We start from the raw sequence: 13940 nt of genomic DNA on the forward strand, positions 1-13940 counted from the left end.
TGCAAGTTTTGAAAACAAAAATATTAAAATGCATGCCAAAGATTTCTAAACATTTAAAAGAATGAAAAGTACATCTTGTATATGACGTGAAAGTACATTCGACAAGAATAAACGTACATCCTGTTTATTATTTAAAATCGCATAAGTGGGAGTTGAGGTCAAACATTCCAAAAGAAGTACACGTCCACCTATTTGAGTGGGTGTTGTGCAGCCACAGGTATATAAATGAGAAACATCGATTAAACGAGCAAAGTGTTGCTAAATACGGCTCAAGTTTGGTGAGTAGATTGTTTGTTATATTTGAATTTTTATTTCTTTAAACTACCATAAGATATTGGAACCATTGATGATATATGTAGAATATTATCATATATTTTAAATCGCAAGTATATTGGGTTCATTCTTTTACACCTTAATTGTTTCTGCAATAATAGTTTTTGAATGCAACTTTTAAATTGAATCAGGCAGTTATATATATATATATATATATATATATATATATATATATATATATATTCATCTCTTTCTCTTTAGTAATTAATACAGAAATTGTAGAATCCATTTTCTCTATGCAAGAGTATTCAATTCTCAGTTGTAAAAAATTTCGTTAAATACAATTGCGTTCCTAACTATGACCTTAAATACTGGAACAGGAATCCTGAGGCACATGCCAATCACAGTTTTGATTGCTTCTAGGCATGTAAATGATTTACACATATAACAAAATGTAACTTGATAATAATACAATCAAATAGTGTTCACCTACTTGGGTACAACCAATTCCATCCAGATCGCATATTTACGTCAACGGCCGAGTACGCCATGCACTCATTCTCACAGTGGTTGTGGTATATCTCTATCTCACATATCTGTACTGTATGTTTCATTGTTATCATTTCATAAGCGAAAACAAACGTTTCACTACGTTACACTATGTGAAGCGTATCTAAGGAATGCAATTATTATTGACATCCGCTGCAAACGTTAACTAAAGCAATGTGCCTCAGCGAGATTAAATCAAAATTCTCGCCAATCAAGTCAGATTTATCATTTAAACAAGACTCCAAAATTCGATCTACTTATATATTTTAGTTGTAAAAAGTTAATAATATTTCAATAAATATACATCACAAGTTGATGCAAGGCTTCCCATCATTTCGATTTTGAAGCCAAGGATGTCGGTTACATATGCAATACATTACAATCTTTCAAAATATGATGTGTCTCGCTTCATTTACATACATAGATTGGAGCAAAGTGTTAAACGTAATCAGGAATTAGAACAATATATTCCTCATATGAACAAAAAATAGGTCTCGTCTGTTCAAGGCCTCAATTATTGGTTCAACTGATATATAAATGGGAACATCTGCAAATGTTTAGAGCCATATTTTAAATGCAACAAAAGACGAATAACGGAACGAGGCATAAAAGAAAAAAGATGACATTTCTTTCAGTATATTTCAGTTTAATTTCTCTTTAGAGACTTGTTTACCATTAAAAGGACAAAAGGAATTCCATCCACTGAAAATGTCTAAGATCTACATCGATCCGGTAAGTTAAAATCAATATAATGTTAGACACAGGGTCGTTTGAAAGGGTGTACAGCACTTTACCACGTTCCAAACTTTTGTTACAATGAACCAGCTTTATTACCTATTAAATAATTTTTATTTTTCGAAGCGCATCATTTAATGAAAACATTTCTTTTTTCTGTATGGCAGATAAATCATATTACCATATTCACAAATTAGAGTTTTCTAGAAGTTCTTCCCCTTGACGCGATATTGACCGTCTAGAGTATGTTCTTTTATTCGACAAAAGCAGTCACAATTATCAATGTTAAACAAAGCCGACTGCTAACAGGGCTGTTTCTAAAAATCTGAATAGCTAAATTTGTATAAAACAGAAGAAAGACAGGTAATTATGTACGTCAATTTACTTGTGGTCCTAATTAGGAGGCTTAGGTATTCAGGTATATGCACTTCGAATAAAATTAGCGGTATAATTGAAGCATGAATCGAAACGTATCTTAAGAACATCACAATTTACAGTACATCAGTGAATATACCGCGGTACGCAATGCCAGGTATTTTATACCTCCTGTCACAAAACGTGTTTGATTTATCATTACAGCCAGTTCCTTTCAAAATTGACGTGAACCTGACGGACCAGAAAAAGTTCATAATCAAAGCACGAGCACTCGCAGGAGTCAAAAGGTAGATGAAGAGCAGACTAAAGTCCCAAATATATTGGGAGCAATTCTAACAATTAACAATTAGCATTTGATACTTACCGTATGAAGAGATTGATTTAAAAAGTTATATATTTACCAAAGGTCCCAAGATCTAAATTAAATTTATACAAAAAGCTTGCAGTAGTTAAATTAGCAGAAACAAAACATAATGGTAGTAATATCATGTCTGATTTGAGACATTATTATTCAGATGTCTTTTGGATGTCTATTTTAAAACAACGATAGAAAATGTATACTACAACGTTGAAAAACAAATAAGATGGTGTCATCAGACAGCAAACAATAAATTACTCTACTGTTATAAACAATGCCAATATTCTGAGGGAAGCTTAAAACAGCGTCAACCAATTTACAAATACTACTGTTGTGACAAAGTTTAACATAACGTTTTGAAATATTTCTTATGTTGATGTGAAATATTACGTGCTTATCTTTGCATTTTCTCAGTCTACAGTGGCAAACTCTAAGACTAATGAGGTAAATACCTTACAATATAATGAAGGAGACACAGTACAAATTTGTCAATATATATGACGACAATGCGTTCAGCACAAAATGGGCAAGAGATTTGCATGGACGTCTGGACTGAACGAACCTAAAATCTACATGAACTTTAACATTTCAGCTGTAATATTTTTTTAAGACACTTATATGAATTTTGTTTCTAAGAGGAATGTTTTCCTTTGAAATTTGATTTTTCAGGTTCACCTTTAATTTCCAAAAGGGGAAACTTTCTTCTCCGGAAAATATCGCATTCCATGTTGATGTCCGTTTCGATAGGCATGTTGTCCACACCAACTACAAGAAGGACGGTGAATGGGGTTCAGAAAAAAGAATTTCTAACTTCCCTTTCTCTGAAACAGAGCAGTTCACTATTGAGGTCCTAGTGGATAACGACATGTTCACGGTAATATACATGTTTGCAAAATTCTAAATTTCTTCTTTATAAACAAACAACCTCTTCTCCTAAATTGTATTAATTATGGTTAGAATTTCATCCTACATAAACTGGAGAAAACTTAATTTCGATCACCTTTAATATCACATAATCGTTTATACTAACTTAAAAATATTTCTCTATCATTTTCTAAGAAGTAAAAACAATATTTATGTAATCGTACAATACACAAACATACGATGAGCACTTTTACGAAGAGTTGCATTTAGTATTACTTTAGAGCTTTAATATGTTTCTGTGCTTCAATCCCGTCTTTTGTCAAATCAAAGGTTCGTGTTTTGTTGTTATTGTGTATATATCTGTTTGGATATCAATTTGTGTTTTAGATAGTACAACTCTGTTCTAGGTGTTTAATGGATTCTACCTGAATAACTATTTGAAAATGTCATTTTTTGCAGGTTGAGGTAAATAGTATAGAAATCACTCGGTTTCTTCACCAGTTACCTATACAATTTGTGGACACGCTTGCTGTTGAGGGTGATGTGTTCCTTGCAGAGGTTCAAGTCATGTAATTCTCTAAATAATGGCTGATTTACATTCACGTTACTTGCAGGTTTTACCAAACACGCTGTATTAATCTCTCTATTTTAATCAGATCTTGCTCACTGAATACAGTTTTATCTATAATATTTCTTTGATAAAGATATTAGCTTGAATGTTGAAATCAAGAATAGGACAAAGAATGTGTGCAAAGCCGAACAATACATGAGTGGATTATATCTTTGAGATTATGAGGAAAAATGGAAAATGAACATGTTTTATATGAACAACAGTTCATGAAAGCAAGGACTTTTACCTTACTTTTCTCTTCGAGATGTACGAAAATCTAGGTTAACACTCTGTTGCAATATTTTAACTTGCAAATTATGCTACTCATGTTAATAAACACGTTTGAAAGTGCAGATGAAAACATATTTACCTATCTTTGTCATGGAAGAAATGATCCTTTGAAGCTAAACTGGCTGTAAACTTTATGACTATAATTGTAGTTTTGCTTTCTTTATTGTATTAAAATCTATCTGTATCGCAAAATTAAAGCTTGTTTCTTCAGTTTGTTCCATACTTACTTTGTATTTTAACCCTAATTATGGATTTTGTATTTCTCTCTGTTTATCCATTTACATTTTCTATTCAACATTACATTCATGTATGTTTCTCTCATTTGCCTATTACCTATCTTGTAGAAATAATGTTATTAATCTAACTTCAATTACTGCACATCTGACACTTTGCACCCTCTTCCAAGGACCCCAAGGGAAAAGTAAATAATAACATTTTCTTAAACGGTTGTAACGTATGGACCACGAGTAGTGTATTTTCACTCAGCTGTTAGTTGAAAAGGTAATCACAACTGAATGAAAAGACATTGAGTTTCATAATATTCCCACTTAAAGGAAGGGAATAAAAACTTACTTTTTCAGCAATGTTTCCTATCTATATTTATGAGCTGATTATATTTCGTCTCAACAGGGTAATTTATTCTAACAATATAGCAAATCTCGATCTTATTTGTATGGTGTTGCTTATTGTAATACTTCGAGCAAAAGTTTGATAAATTGATTTAAATTATGGAGCTGTAGTTGAAGCAAATATTAAAGCGATTTATGATCAGAATAACGGAAGAAAACAAATCGTTCTGGTCATTAATAGCATTCGTTGCCGATGATGACTAATGATTGTATTGATGGCAAGACACCGTGTACAATATGTTTGGAAGGCCACTGCTGGGGTTGTTGATGTCTAAAGACCTAGCGATTCACAAACGACGCATATCGGTGTGGCTACAGACTGGATCGGTACATACATGTACGAGGCGTTTATAATGCTTTATCACTTTTATCCAAACATATCCCTTTCACACCTATAAAATATTACAGAAAAAAGGGTTAAAACACTCCAAAATAAAAGTCTTACAGTTTCAGGGTAACCTTGCATTTAAATATTTCTGTATGTGGGTGTAAATTACATTTGAATCATTGAGGAATATATAAATAACGTAGATCAAACAATTGGCAATAAACAAGATATGAACATAATAATATTTTGCAATTGCTATGAAAACTACAGAAAACGATTGGCATCATTTTTGCTTTAAAATTGCCAACTCATCGAACTTAACGAACCTTTCTTACGTACACCAATTTGCAGACAGCAATCCCATTCAATTATTATTCGAGTCCACCTGACCCATGCGATGGAATATAACTTTTATTATATTCATTACTTTGATTCAATGATGACTTTTTGGCATTCATTGTCGAATTACTCTTGTCCCATTAGGAGTAACTAAAGCAGTTTCTAATTTTATTTTCATATTGTTTAACGACGTAGTTTCAAACGCTTAAGTAGTTCGCCAATTATTCATTTTAACAGCAAAACTTCGTAATATGGATTTCATAGAAACGTAAATAGTAGATATATTTTTCATTTAAACAAACCAGTGTACTGCTGACCAAATCGATGTGAAATATTTTTAGATATATGAAATTCCTCTTAATTTAAACATATTTTTGTCAGAACATGATACAATGGCATTTGGCCCAATCTGGAGCATCTATATCATTCCTCTTCCTACAGGATTAAAAGATTTTCAAAAAATTTCAACATCTCAACACTGTAGAAAAACATATTCAAATCGTAAGTAGAAAAAGGTGGGGGTACTACAACAGGATTCATGATTAACACAATTTATTGATCGACATGCTGCATATTGATCCCCCGAGAGTGGCGTTTATATCATTTATGAACCAATTCCATGAGAGCAATACATTATAAATGTTTGTCAAATAATAAAATGCGTAAAATAAGTTCTCGAATCATTCCTTTATCTCGTCTTACCAACGATTATGAAAATGCAAGATGATGTCAGGTGACTAGTTGATAATTGTGAAGTATATTGAGAAAACAAAAGTTTTCAGATCACTCTGATGTTAGCATCAATATGTCGTCACAAGCTTTCTAGCTTTATAATTTTTTAGGTAGTTGAACAGACAAGTAAGCTTGTTTAAGGAGACAACAATAACTCAATCGGATGAATTTCTTTTGAAACATCTAGCTATATTGTATTCCTCGAAGTAACTATCCTTTAATCTATCAGTCTATATACATGGACGTGTTGCTTTTGCTCCTCTAACTATATCTGCATTTTACCCTTCATTTTGTCTCAGCTGTTTGTACTAATTACATACAGATTTTATCACTTTCATTTTCGTCTTATGTTTTAATGTGAAACCTAATGTAACACAAAATCAACAGTTTCTGTTCTTTATAAAATAAAACATAATTTGAATAAGCAGCATCTTTGTCTCATGCAAAAATGCAGGTTACGTCCTCTTCTCCGAGCGCGGAGTGTTTAAATAAAATAGCCGATGCCTTATGTTTTGAACAGGGCTCGCCAAACTTACACGCTACCGATGTGCTGCTGATATGCGAAAAGGATGCAATAATCATCTGTATCACGGGTTAAATGTCTGGTCTGTCATACCTAACAGTAATTACCAGTAACCTAGATTCTACATTGGGTAATGATCGTGTGAGTATGTTAGGAAGGGACCAACGTAAATTTCAATTCGACGTCTGATGAACTGAAATATGCACCACATAACGTACCATCATCCGATATGTTTTGTTGTGCTTCGGAGGAATATCAACACCTGAAATGATATATAGTGCCGAGATAATTGGACTAAAGTCTCTTGCCCGGACAACACTAACTGGTCTTGTTAGGTTTTAAACCCTCGAACGTTTGACTGGAACGTCTGGCATGCTAACGTTTCGGGCACCGCGAATCCGATAGTTCTGTTTCTCAGTTGAGAGACACGTAACCGATAAAAATTACCATTAAAACAAAATGAAAATCGTAAAGGGAACCCTCACTGCTCTAGTGAAAGCGTTGTAAGATAAAATTACAGCAATACGATTATCATTGGTATTTAGAACGGGACGAGCATTTTACGAAATGTAGGTGAAGTGTCTACAATAATTACATTAATATGGTATATACGGTAAGGTGAAGGTCAATGAGACTTAGAGATGGACTGGCGGTTAAATGAATACAAGAAATACACCAATATATGCTCTAAAAGCAAAAAAGAAAATATTACAATCGAGTGAAATTAGCAAGAAAATTTGAAATAATGTAGAAAAATCAAATGCAGTATTACAGACAAGAAAATATCAAATAAGCTTAAACCGTAAACCATACTTACAATTATGTTACATGGGCAATAAATAGAGCTAACTATAGCTAATAACAAAAATTCAAAAAATAAAATAAGAAAGACAAGTTTGTAAGAATCCAGACTTTAGCTAATAGAAGGTCCACATCTCCAGAATTTAAAAAAGTAAATTAGGTAAAGAAGAACAAGTGAAATCAAACCAAATCACACGTTACATCGGCTACATATGTATGACCTAAGAGAAAAAAGGAACTTAATTGGTCTCGAAAATAGGCCAGTGTAAGGCAAAGATTTTATGGTTGTACAGCATCAAGCTTAAAGTTTGATAATATGTTCAAAATGGTAAAGGTGGTTGAGCGTCGGATACGTATTCCAAGGTTAGCGGGTTCTAAACCTGTCCATGCCAGCCTGAGTTGGATGCCTCGATGTGTCTTTGGGAAATACACCTAGTTCCCAATTCGTTTGCATGGCATAGCCAATAAAGTATCAAATTTGGCGTTGAAGCCAGCACAAAACGTTGTACCTGCTCTCTCATTATATTTATAATGAAGTAATTGCGTAATTACCATTACAGGATGTTTTGTCTAGACTATATAAGCAGGTCATGTTTTAGGAACAAATAGGAATATTAACGGATTGTCCGCTGTAATATTGTGTAGGATTTTCAGTGTGGAAAATGATTAAGAAAAGATAATACAATTGGATTATAATTGCCAAAACATTCCTTCTTCAATGGATTCATTGATACATTGTACATCGAAATCGATATGAGGAAATATATGACAACCCTAGTGTTGCCAAATAATAAGAGAAAACTATAAACCCTCTCCTACTAGGGGTGAGGGTAACAAATAATTTGCAAATATGGTATATTACACACTACCTCATCTGCAATCATCCCTTGATCAATTTTACATCTTTATTGCTACCACGTTGTACATGACTGCCCATATATTTAGTCAAATATTATGACCAAAATGTATTATCAAATTCCAATCATCTTCCGTGAGTGTGTAAGGGGAATGTTACTTTGTCAAATATTGGATATTGTTATATTACTCAAAACTTCCAATTGCATTTGATTCAATGAGCAAAGTGGCGTATCAAGTCCATGAGATTCGGGGGTGGGTGTGCAATGCCAGTAGGCACCCAAACTGTATGTAAGATATTTTCTGCTGAAACAAAATAAGGTCACAGTTCAAGAACAGTCCTCTCTAGTTTGTAGTGCAGTTAAATACGGAAGATATTGTAAAATAGTTGGTATTGACCGCCTGTGGAAAATCCCAATTAGTTTGCTACATCATTAGTCTGGATGATGACAACTAGGCGAAACATCAAAATCTGCAAGACTTAATTACATTATTAATAATAAGTTTTGTTATTATTTATTTTAATTTTTTAAAATTAGATTATTTATTGATTTGTTTATATTAAGTGGCACTACATTAACTCTACAGAGAAAGTAAGGAAATAAGACGTACTGATTCTGTTTGCTTCAAAGTACTGTTCTGTTCCTGAAATCTTTGTATGTACAAAACTTGCATGGTAGATGAGTTGTATTCCTAGTTTTAAACACGTGCATGAGACATTCATTGTACAATCAAAATAAATGTTTACAGCTTTATGAGATTAATTTTTGTTGCTTTATTTCTTTTGGATTTCATTACTAGCAGTGTGTGTGTGTGTGTGTGTGTGTGTGTGTGTGTGTTTGAAGAGATATACCGTTCAAATACTCTTATGGCACGTGTTTAGGCTCGAATAAACAGTAACGAAAGAAATAGTGTAAACAACAAGCTTTGAAAGATTTAACAAATAATTTGTTTCTCTGGAAAAGATGTGAAAAAGAAGAAGAAAAAATAAATAAATAAGAACTACGGTTTTAAGAATCAAATCCAAAGACAATCCAAAATTAATCCACGAATCAAATTTTCTGAGTCCTATTAATGAATCGTTCTAATGAATTGAAGTTCTAGATCAGATGAAGAATCCAAAATGAAAGGCGATGATGTATTCTGTAGTCAGTATGGCGTGTGTCTTCTACAGATCTTTTGTATTCCACAGTCAATAATATTCCGATGTTTGAATTTCAGAATAGAGATCAAACTAATTTCTGGAAAATATCAAATTTCTAGTAAACAAAATTACATTATTTTGACATATAATGAAATTAAAAAATTAGAAAGATTTTAAAATTTACAGACAATTAAATTCAATCAAATATAAATTAAATCAAATATACATAGCAATACCCTTGCAGATGTATCACTATCATGAAATATTCAAGTGGTAATATCGTATTAGAAGAAATATTTAACATTCTATCAATTCGGAAGGTCGATTATCTTAAGTTTATAGATTTTGCTTTGCAGGTTTTGAGGCTTTATTCCCTTATTTTCGTGTCTATGAATAAATACATGTCCCACATACAAAAAATAATATCATTAATTTCTATCTTTAATTTGTATTATTTTGGCACGATTTTGCTAACCTCTTAACAAGGTCATACCTTGCCCCTTTATATGTCAGGCAAAATTATACAATATGGGTCTAACTTGCCCTTTTATATATGTAAGGGCAAGCTATATATATATATATATATATATATATATATATATATATATATATATATATATATATATATATATGTAAGGTCTAGGATTACATTGGCATGCCTTGCCGTTTTTTATATGTCAGGTCCAGGATAACATGGGCTTACCTTGCCACTTTATATATACTGTTTATTTGTAATTTCGAACTGAATGCATGGTAAAGATACATGCTGGTTTGGTTGTATGCCTTGGCATGGACGCGTTCCACAGGAAATAAAATACCAAGTATGTCACCTGATTGGACTTTAATTTTATCTATTTTGTAAAAGGAATTAAATTTTGGTAGTCGCTTCATAATAATCAATAAAACATATTTGTACATGAGTGATGATATTATCGATCAGAAATGTTAGTATCGATGAGCACTCTAGATAAGCAAGGGCTAAAGTTGTACAGAAGTAAATAATGATAATAAAAACGATGGTTGTGAGAAGAAGAAAAACATACTTGGTTTGCCTATTTGTTTCTCTTTAGGAAAAGGAAATGGCCTTATTCATTCGTCATCTATTCCATTCAAAAATAAATGAATATGGACATGAACGGATTGTACAATTAAAAAGGCTGAATAACATTTTAATAAGATTGTATTGAATTACAAACAATATATATATATATATGTAAGCATGAGGCTGTTTAGATGTAAATAATAATGATAATAATAATAATAATAATCAGCGATGATTCCGGCAAGAAGTCGAAGAAGAAATATTTGGTTTGGTTGCTCGTTTGTCTTTAGAAAAAAGGAAATGGCCTGAATCGTTCGTCATCCATTCCATAACAAAGCAAAACAATGCGGACATTAAAGGATTGTACAATTAAAAGGTATAATAACATGTTCATGAGATTGTATTTGAATTACAAATTATACTGTTAGCTAAGGCGATTTATAAGCATTTGATGAAATTGTGCACCAGACCATACGCAAACATTTAACACTATTCACACGTGATCATTATAAGCCATATTCGTCGGACAAACCTTCTCTATTAGTTGTCATCCATTTAACGTGGTCTGTAATGGTCGTATGTAATATATAATAATATGTAATTTTCATCATCGAATTTAGTTCATACACAAAGACATGTATGTTAGTCACACTTTAACATTTTCCTATACCTATTCAACGCCAACAAGGTTTTCGGCATCAAGTTAGTCAGGCCCACTGAGACCTTACTGGACAAGTACTGCCGATCTTTTCATATATATATATATATATATATATATATATATATATATATATATATATATATATATATATATATATATATATATATATATATATATATATATATATAATATATGTATAGTATGTACGCTGTATCAACGATATACCACGAGATGTATACATTTTTCATTAAATGGAAACGAGGCTTGCCCGAGTTTCCTTTTAATTAAAAATGTATACAGCGAGTGGTATATCATTGATACAGCGTACATACTATACATATATTTTATTTATACCACATCAACGTTTTCATTTTATATGGGAGATAAAACTGACGGCCACAAACAGCGCACTTTAGGGGAGTGAACTCTTCACAACCCCTCGCGTGTATGTACGCTCAAAACAGAAGTTCTGTAGTTAGTCTTTTTTTCCTGTACACTTCATTCTTATTAATTTATATATGTTTCCTTTAGCAGTATTAATGAAATAAAAACACAAGGCTGATAGTTAACATTCAAAATATTTTTAATAATGTGCATGCAAACATTGAATTTGCAGCGTTCGTTGTCATGAACGGTAACAGTGCGGCCATTCGCATCCATCGATAGCAACCGTACGATTCGAGCCGGAAATGTCAAAATAATGAAGGAACAATAGGTAATTAAGCAATTTAACCTTAACCACCTTTCATTGATATCGTTTATGTCCATATTTCGCTATTTCTACAGACTGTCAGTGTCACTTTCAATAATTCTCCTACGTTTCCGCTGTGTGGGCCCTGTTTGAGAATTCGCCTGTTGAAAGTTGACCCAGTTAGGGATCTCGTTCATGTTTTCCGTTAGATTCATAACAAACATATTTTGTACGGTGATGTTTGATCCGTAGAATGGGTTGCTGATAATCTTATTCTGCTGAATATTACACGTTTGGGAACTTGATATACTGCAGTCTGCAGCTGTGCAGCTGGAAATTTCGTTGTTGTGGGGGTGGGGGTTAACATCATCATTACTTGGGTGGCCGGTGTTGCTCAGGCAATTGGAGTACGTCTGTTGTTGTTTTTCACTAATGTTTGAGTAGCTGTTTATAGACTGCACGTTTTTGTGGCCATAAATTTGCATGATATCAGTTGGGGGAATGTTTCTGTCTCTTAACTTCTGAATTAGGTACTTGCGGCTACTTGTGTTTGTTAATTTCTTTCTTTCTGTAATATTTGCCTTCTCTTTCATTTTTTTCATGATGCTTCCAAATTTGTTAATTCCAACGACTTGTTTCCTAAACCATTTTGGGTTTGTCGCTGAGATTGGCATAGTGTTGGGCGCAATATAGAAAGGATCTTCAAGTTGACAAAAGTCGGCTGGTCTTAGCTCAGCATACCGTTTGTAGATAGCAAGTGGATCTCTCTCTTTGTTGTTTTTGTTTTCATACATCTTAGGATTAATATCCCTGATGCCCTTGACATTGTCTCCTGTTCTTGTTTTTGTCTGCCTTTCATTGAGTTCAAGATATGCAAGGCCATTCACATTTTTCTTTAGTGTAACATCCCCCCATTTCAGATTGTAATGTTCAGTCACTCCCCTCAAACCAAACTGTACAGAGTTGTTAAACCACAATGTGTTAACAATGGCTTCAGGTGTTTCCATCCCCATTAGTTTTTTACTATACAAGGCATTTATTTCTTCATCTGTGATCGGTTGACTCCGATTGGGTTTATTTCCTTTTCATTTAGATTTTAAATCTTTTTGCTTAGCCCAAAGAGCTTCCCTTGTTAATGCAAAATTTGATTCTGTTCCTCTCATGACTGTACTTGCATATTTCTTGATTTTAAGGTGGCGATCAATGGAGCTGATGATGCTTCTTAAGCTGTTCGGTTCAAACTCAGATCCATCTTTTCTCCTAACATTGAGTATAAAACAAGCCAGGTGCTGATACAATTCAGATGGGTGTATCTTGTGTAAATTTCTGAATTCATTTTTTGGCTGCAAGAATTCTGTCACTAGCCTTACATCAAAAAGTGTCTTTTTTAAAGTGTTTTCATTCTGCTTACTTTCTATAAATTTCAGTATATCATCAGGCTCATGGTGTACAAATCTGTCTTCCCTAACACAATGATCATTTTCATTTACAAATGTCTCAGCCAAACTCTCCAATTAACTCACAGTTTAGTAGATTAAATGTTGCTTCTTGATCTTGCTCCTTATCTGATGTCATTGTTTTCTTTTTTCCACAGAGTTGCAGTGTTTGATTTTTGCCAGAGGGAGAGACTTGAAACAGCAGTGTTGACAGAGATGACAGCAGACGACACAGGGTGGAGCTCAGTAATATTTATTTCCTGAATTGAGTATTGTTGTTTTTTTATATAAAAATGTTAGTTTCTATAAAATATTTTACAAGAAAACCATTATCTTGTCATTTTTTCCTTTTTAAATGTAATATTACAAGAAATTCATATCCATGTTTAGAGAGTATAATAACTATAAAAACATCTTCATTATGCGTATTCATACGTCATGGGCAAATCACAATTTGATATACCAATACTATTGGTATATCAAGTTGCTTTATACCAACACTTCAAAGGCCATGTTATTTTTAATGGATGTGGTATATATATATATATATATATATATATATATATATATATATATATATATATATATATATATATATATATATATATATATATGCACATTAGAAATGCCATTAATTTCATACATTATTATCCATATTTTTATAAGTTATCAAGAAGGACTCTGAAAGTTTATAATATTTTCTT

At 32.5% G+C, this 13940-nt stretch overlaps 1 protein-coding gene and 1 long non-coding RNA gene across 2 annotated transcripts; both read left to right on the forward strand.

The window, feature by feature from the left end:
- Window positions 1–264: 264 nt before the first annotated feature.
- On the forward strand, window positions 265–4269 carry LOC149788753 (galectin-9-like). The gene is made up of 5 exons (XM_089975771.1): window positions 265–278; window positions 1484–1554; window positions 2137–2219; window positions 2960–3164; window positions 3614–4269. The coding sequence occupies exons 2-5, from the start codon at window positions 1531–1533 to the stop codon at window positions 3725–3727; spliced, it is 426 nt and encodes a 141-aa protein (XP_089831897.1). The 5' UTR covers window positions 265–278; window positions 1484–1530; the 3' UTR covers window positions 3728–4269.
- Window positions 4270–11758: 7489 nt separating this feature from the next.
- On the forward strand, window positions 11759–13562 carry LOC149788754 (uncharacterized). The gene is made up of 2 exons (XR_016424426.1): window positions 11759–11824; window positions 13395–13562. It is a non-coding gene; the product is annotated as an uncharacterized LOC149788754 (long non-coding RNA).
- The last annotated feature ends 378 nt before the right edge of the window (window positions 13563–13940 follow it).

Source organism: Sinohyriopsis cumingii, chromosome 11, assembly GCF_028554795.1.
Source record: "Sinohyriopsis cumingii isolate HCF-2022 chromosome 11, ASM2855479v2, whole genome shotgun sequence".
NCBI lineage: Eukaryota > Metazoa > Mollusca > Bivalvia > Unionida > Unionidae > Sinohyriopsis > Sinohyriopsis cumingii.

Bases quoted from the DNA above. Each gene is read 5' to 3' on its own strand.
- LOC149788753 (XM_089975771.1), top strand. From the start codon at position 1,531: ATGTCTAAGATCTACATCGATCCG. The intron at 2,220-2,959 runs GTAGATGAAGAG...TTGATTTTTCAG, and splicing joins GCACTCGCAGGAGTCAAAAG to GTTCACCTTTAATTTCCAAA. The intron at 3,165-3,613 runs GTAATATACATG...CATTTTTTGCAG, and splicing joins TGGATAACGACATGTTCACG to GTTGAGGTAAATAGTATAGA.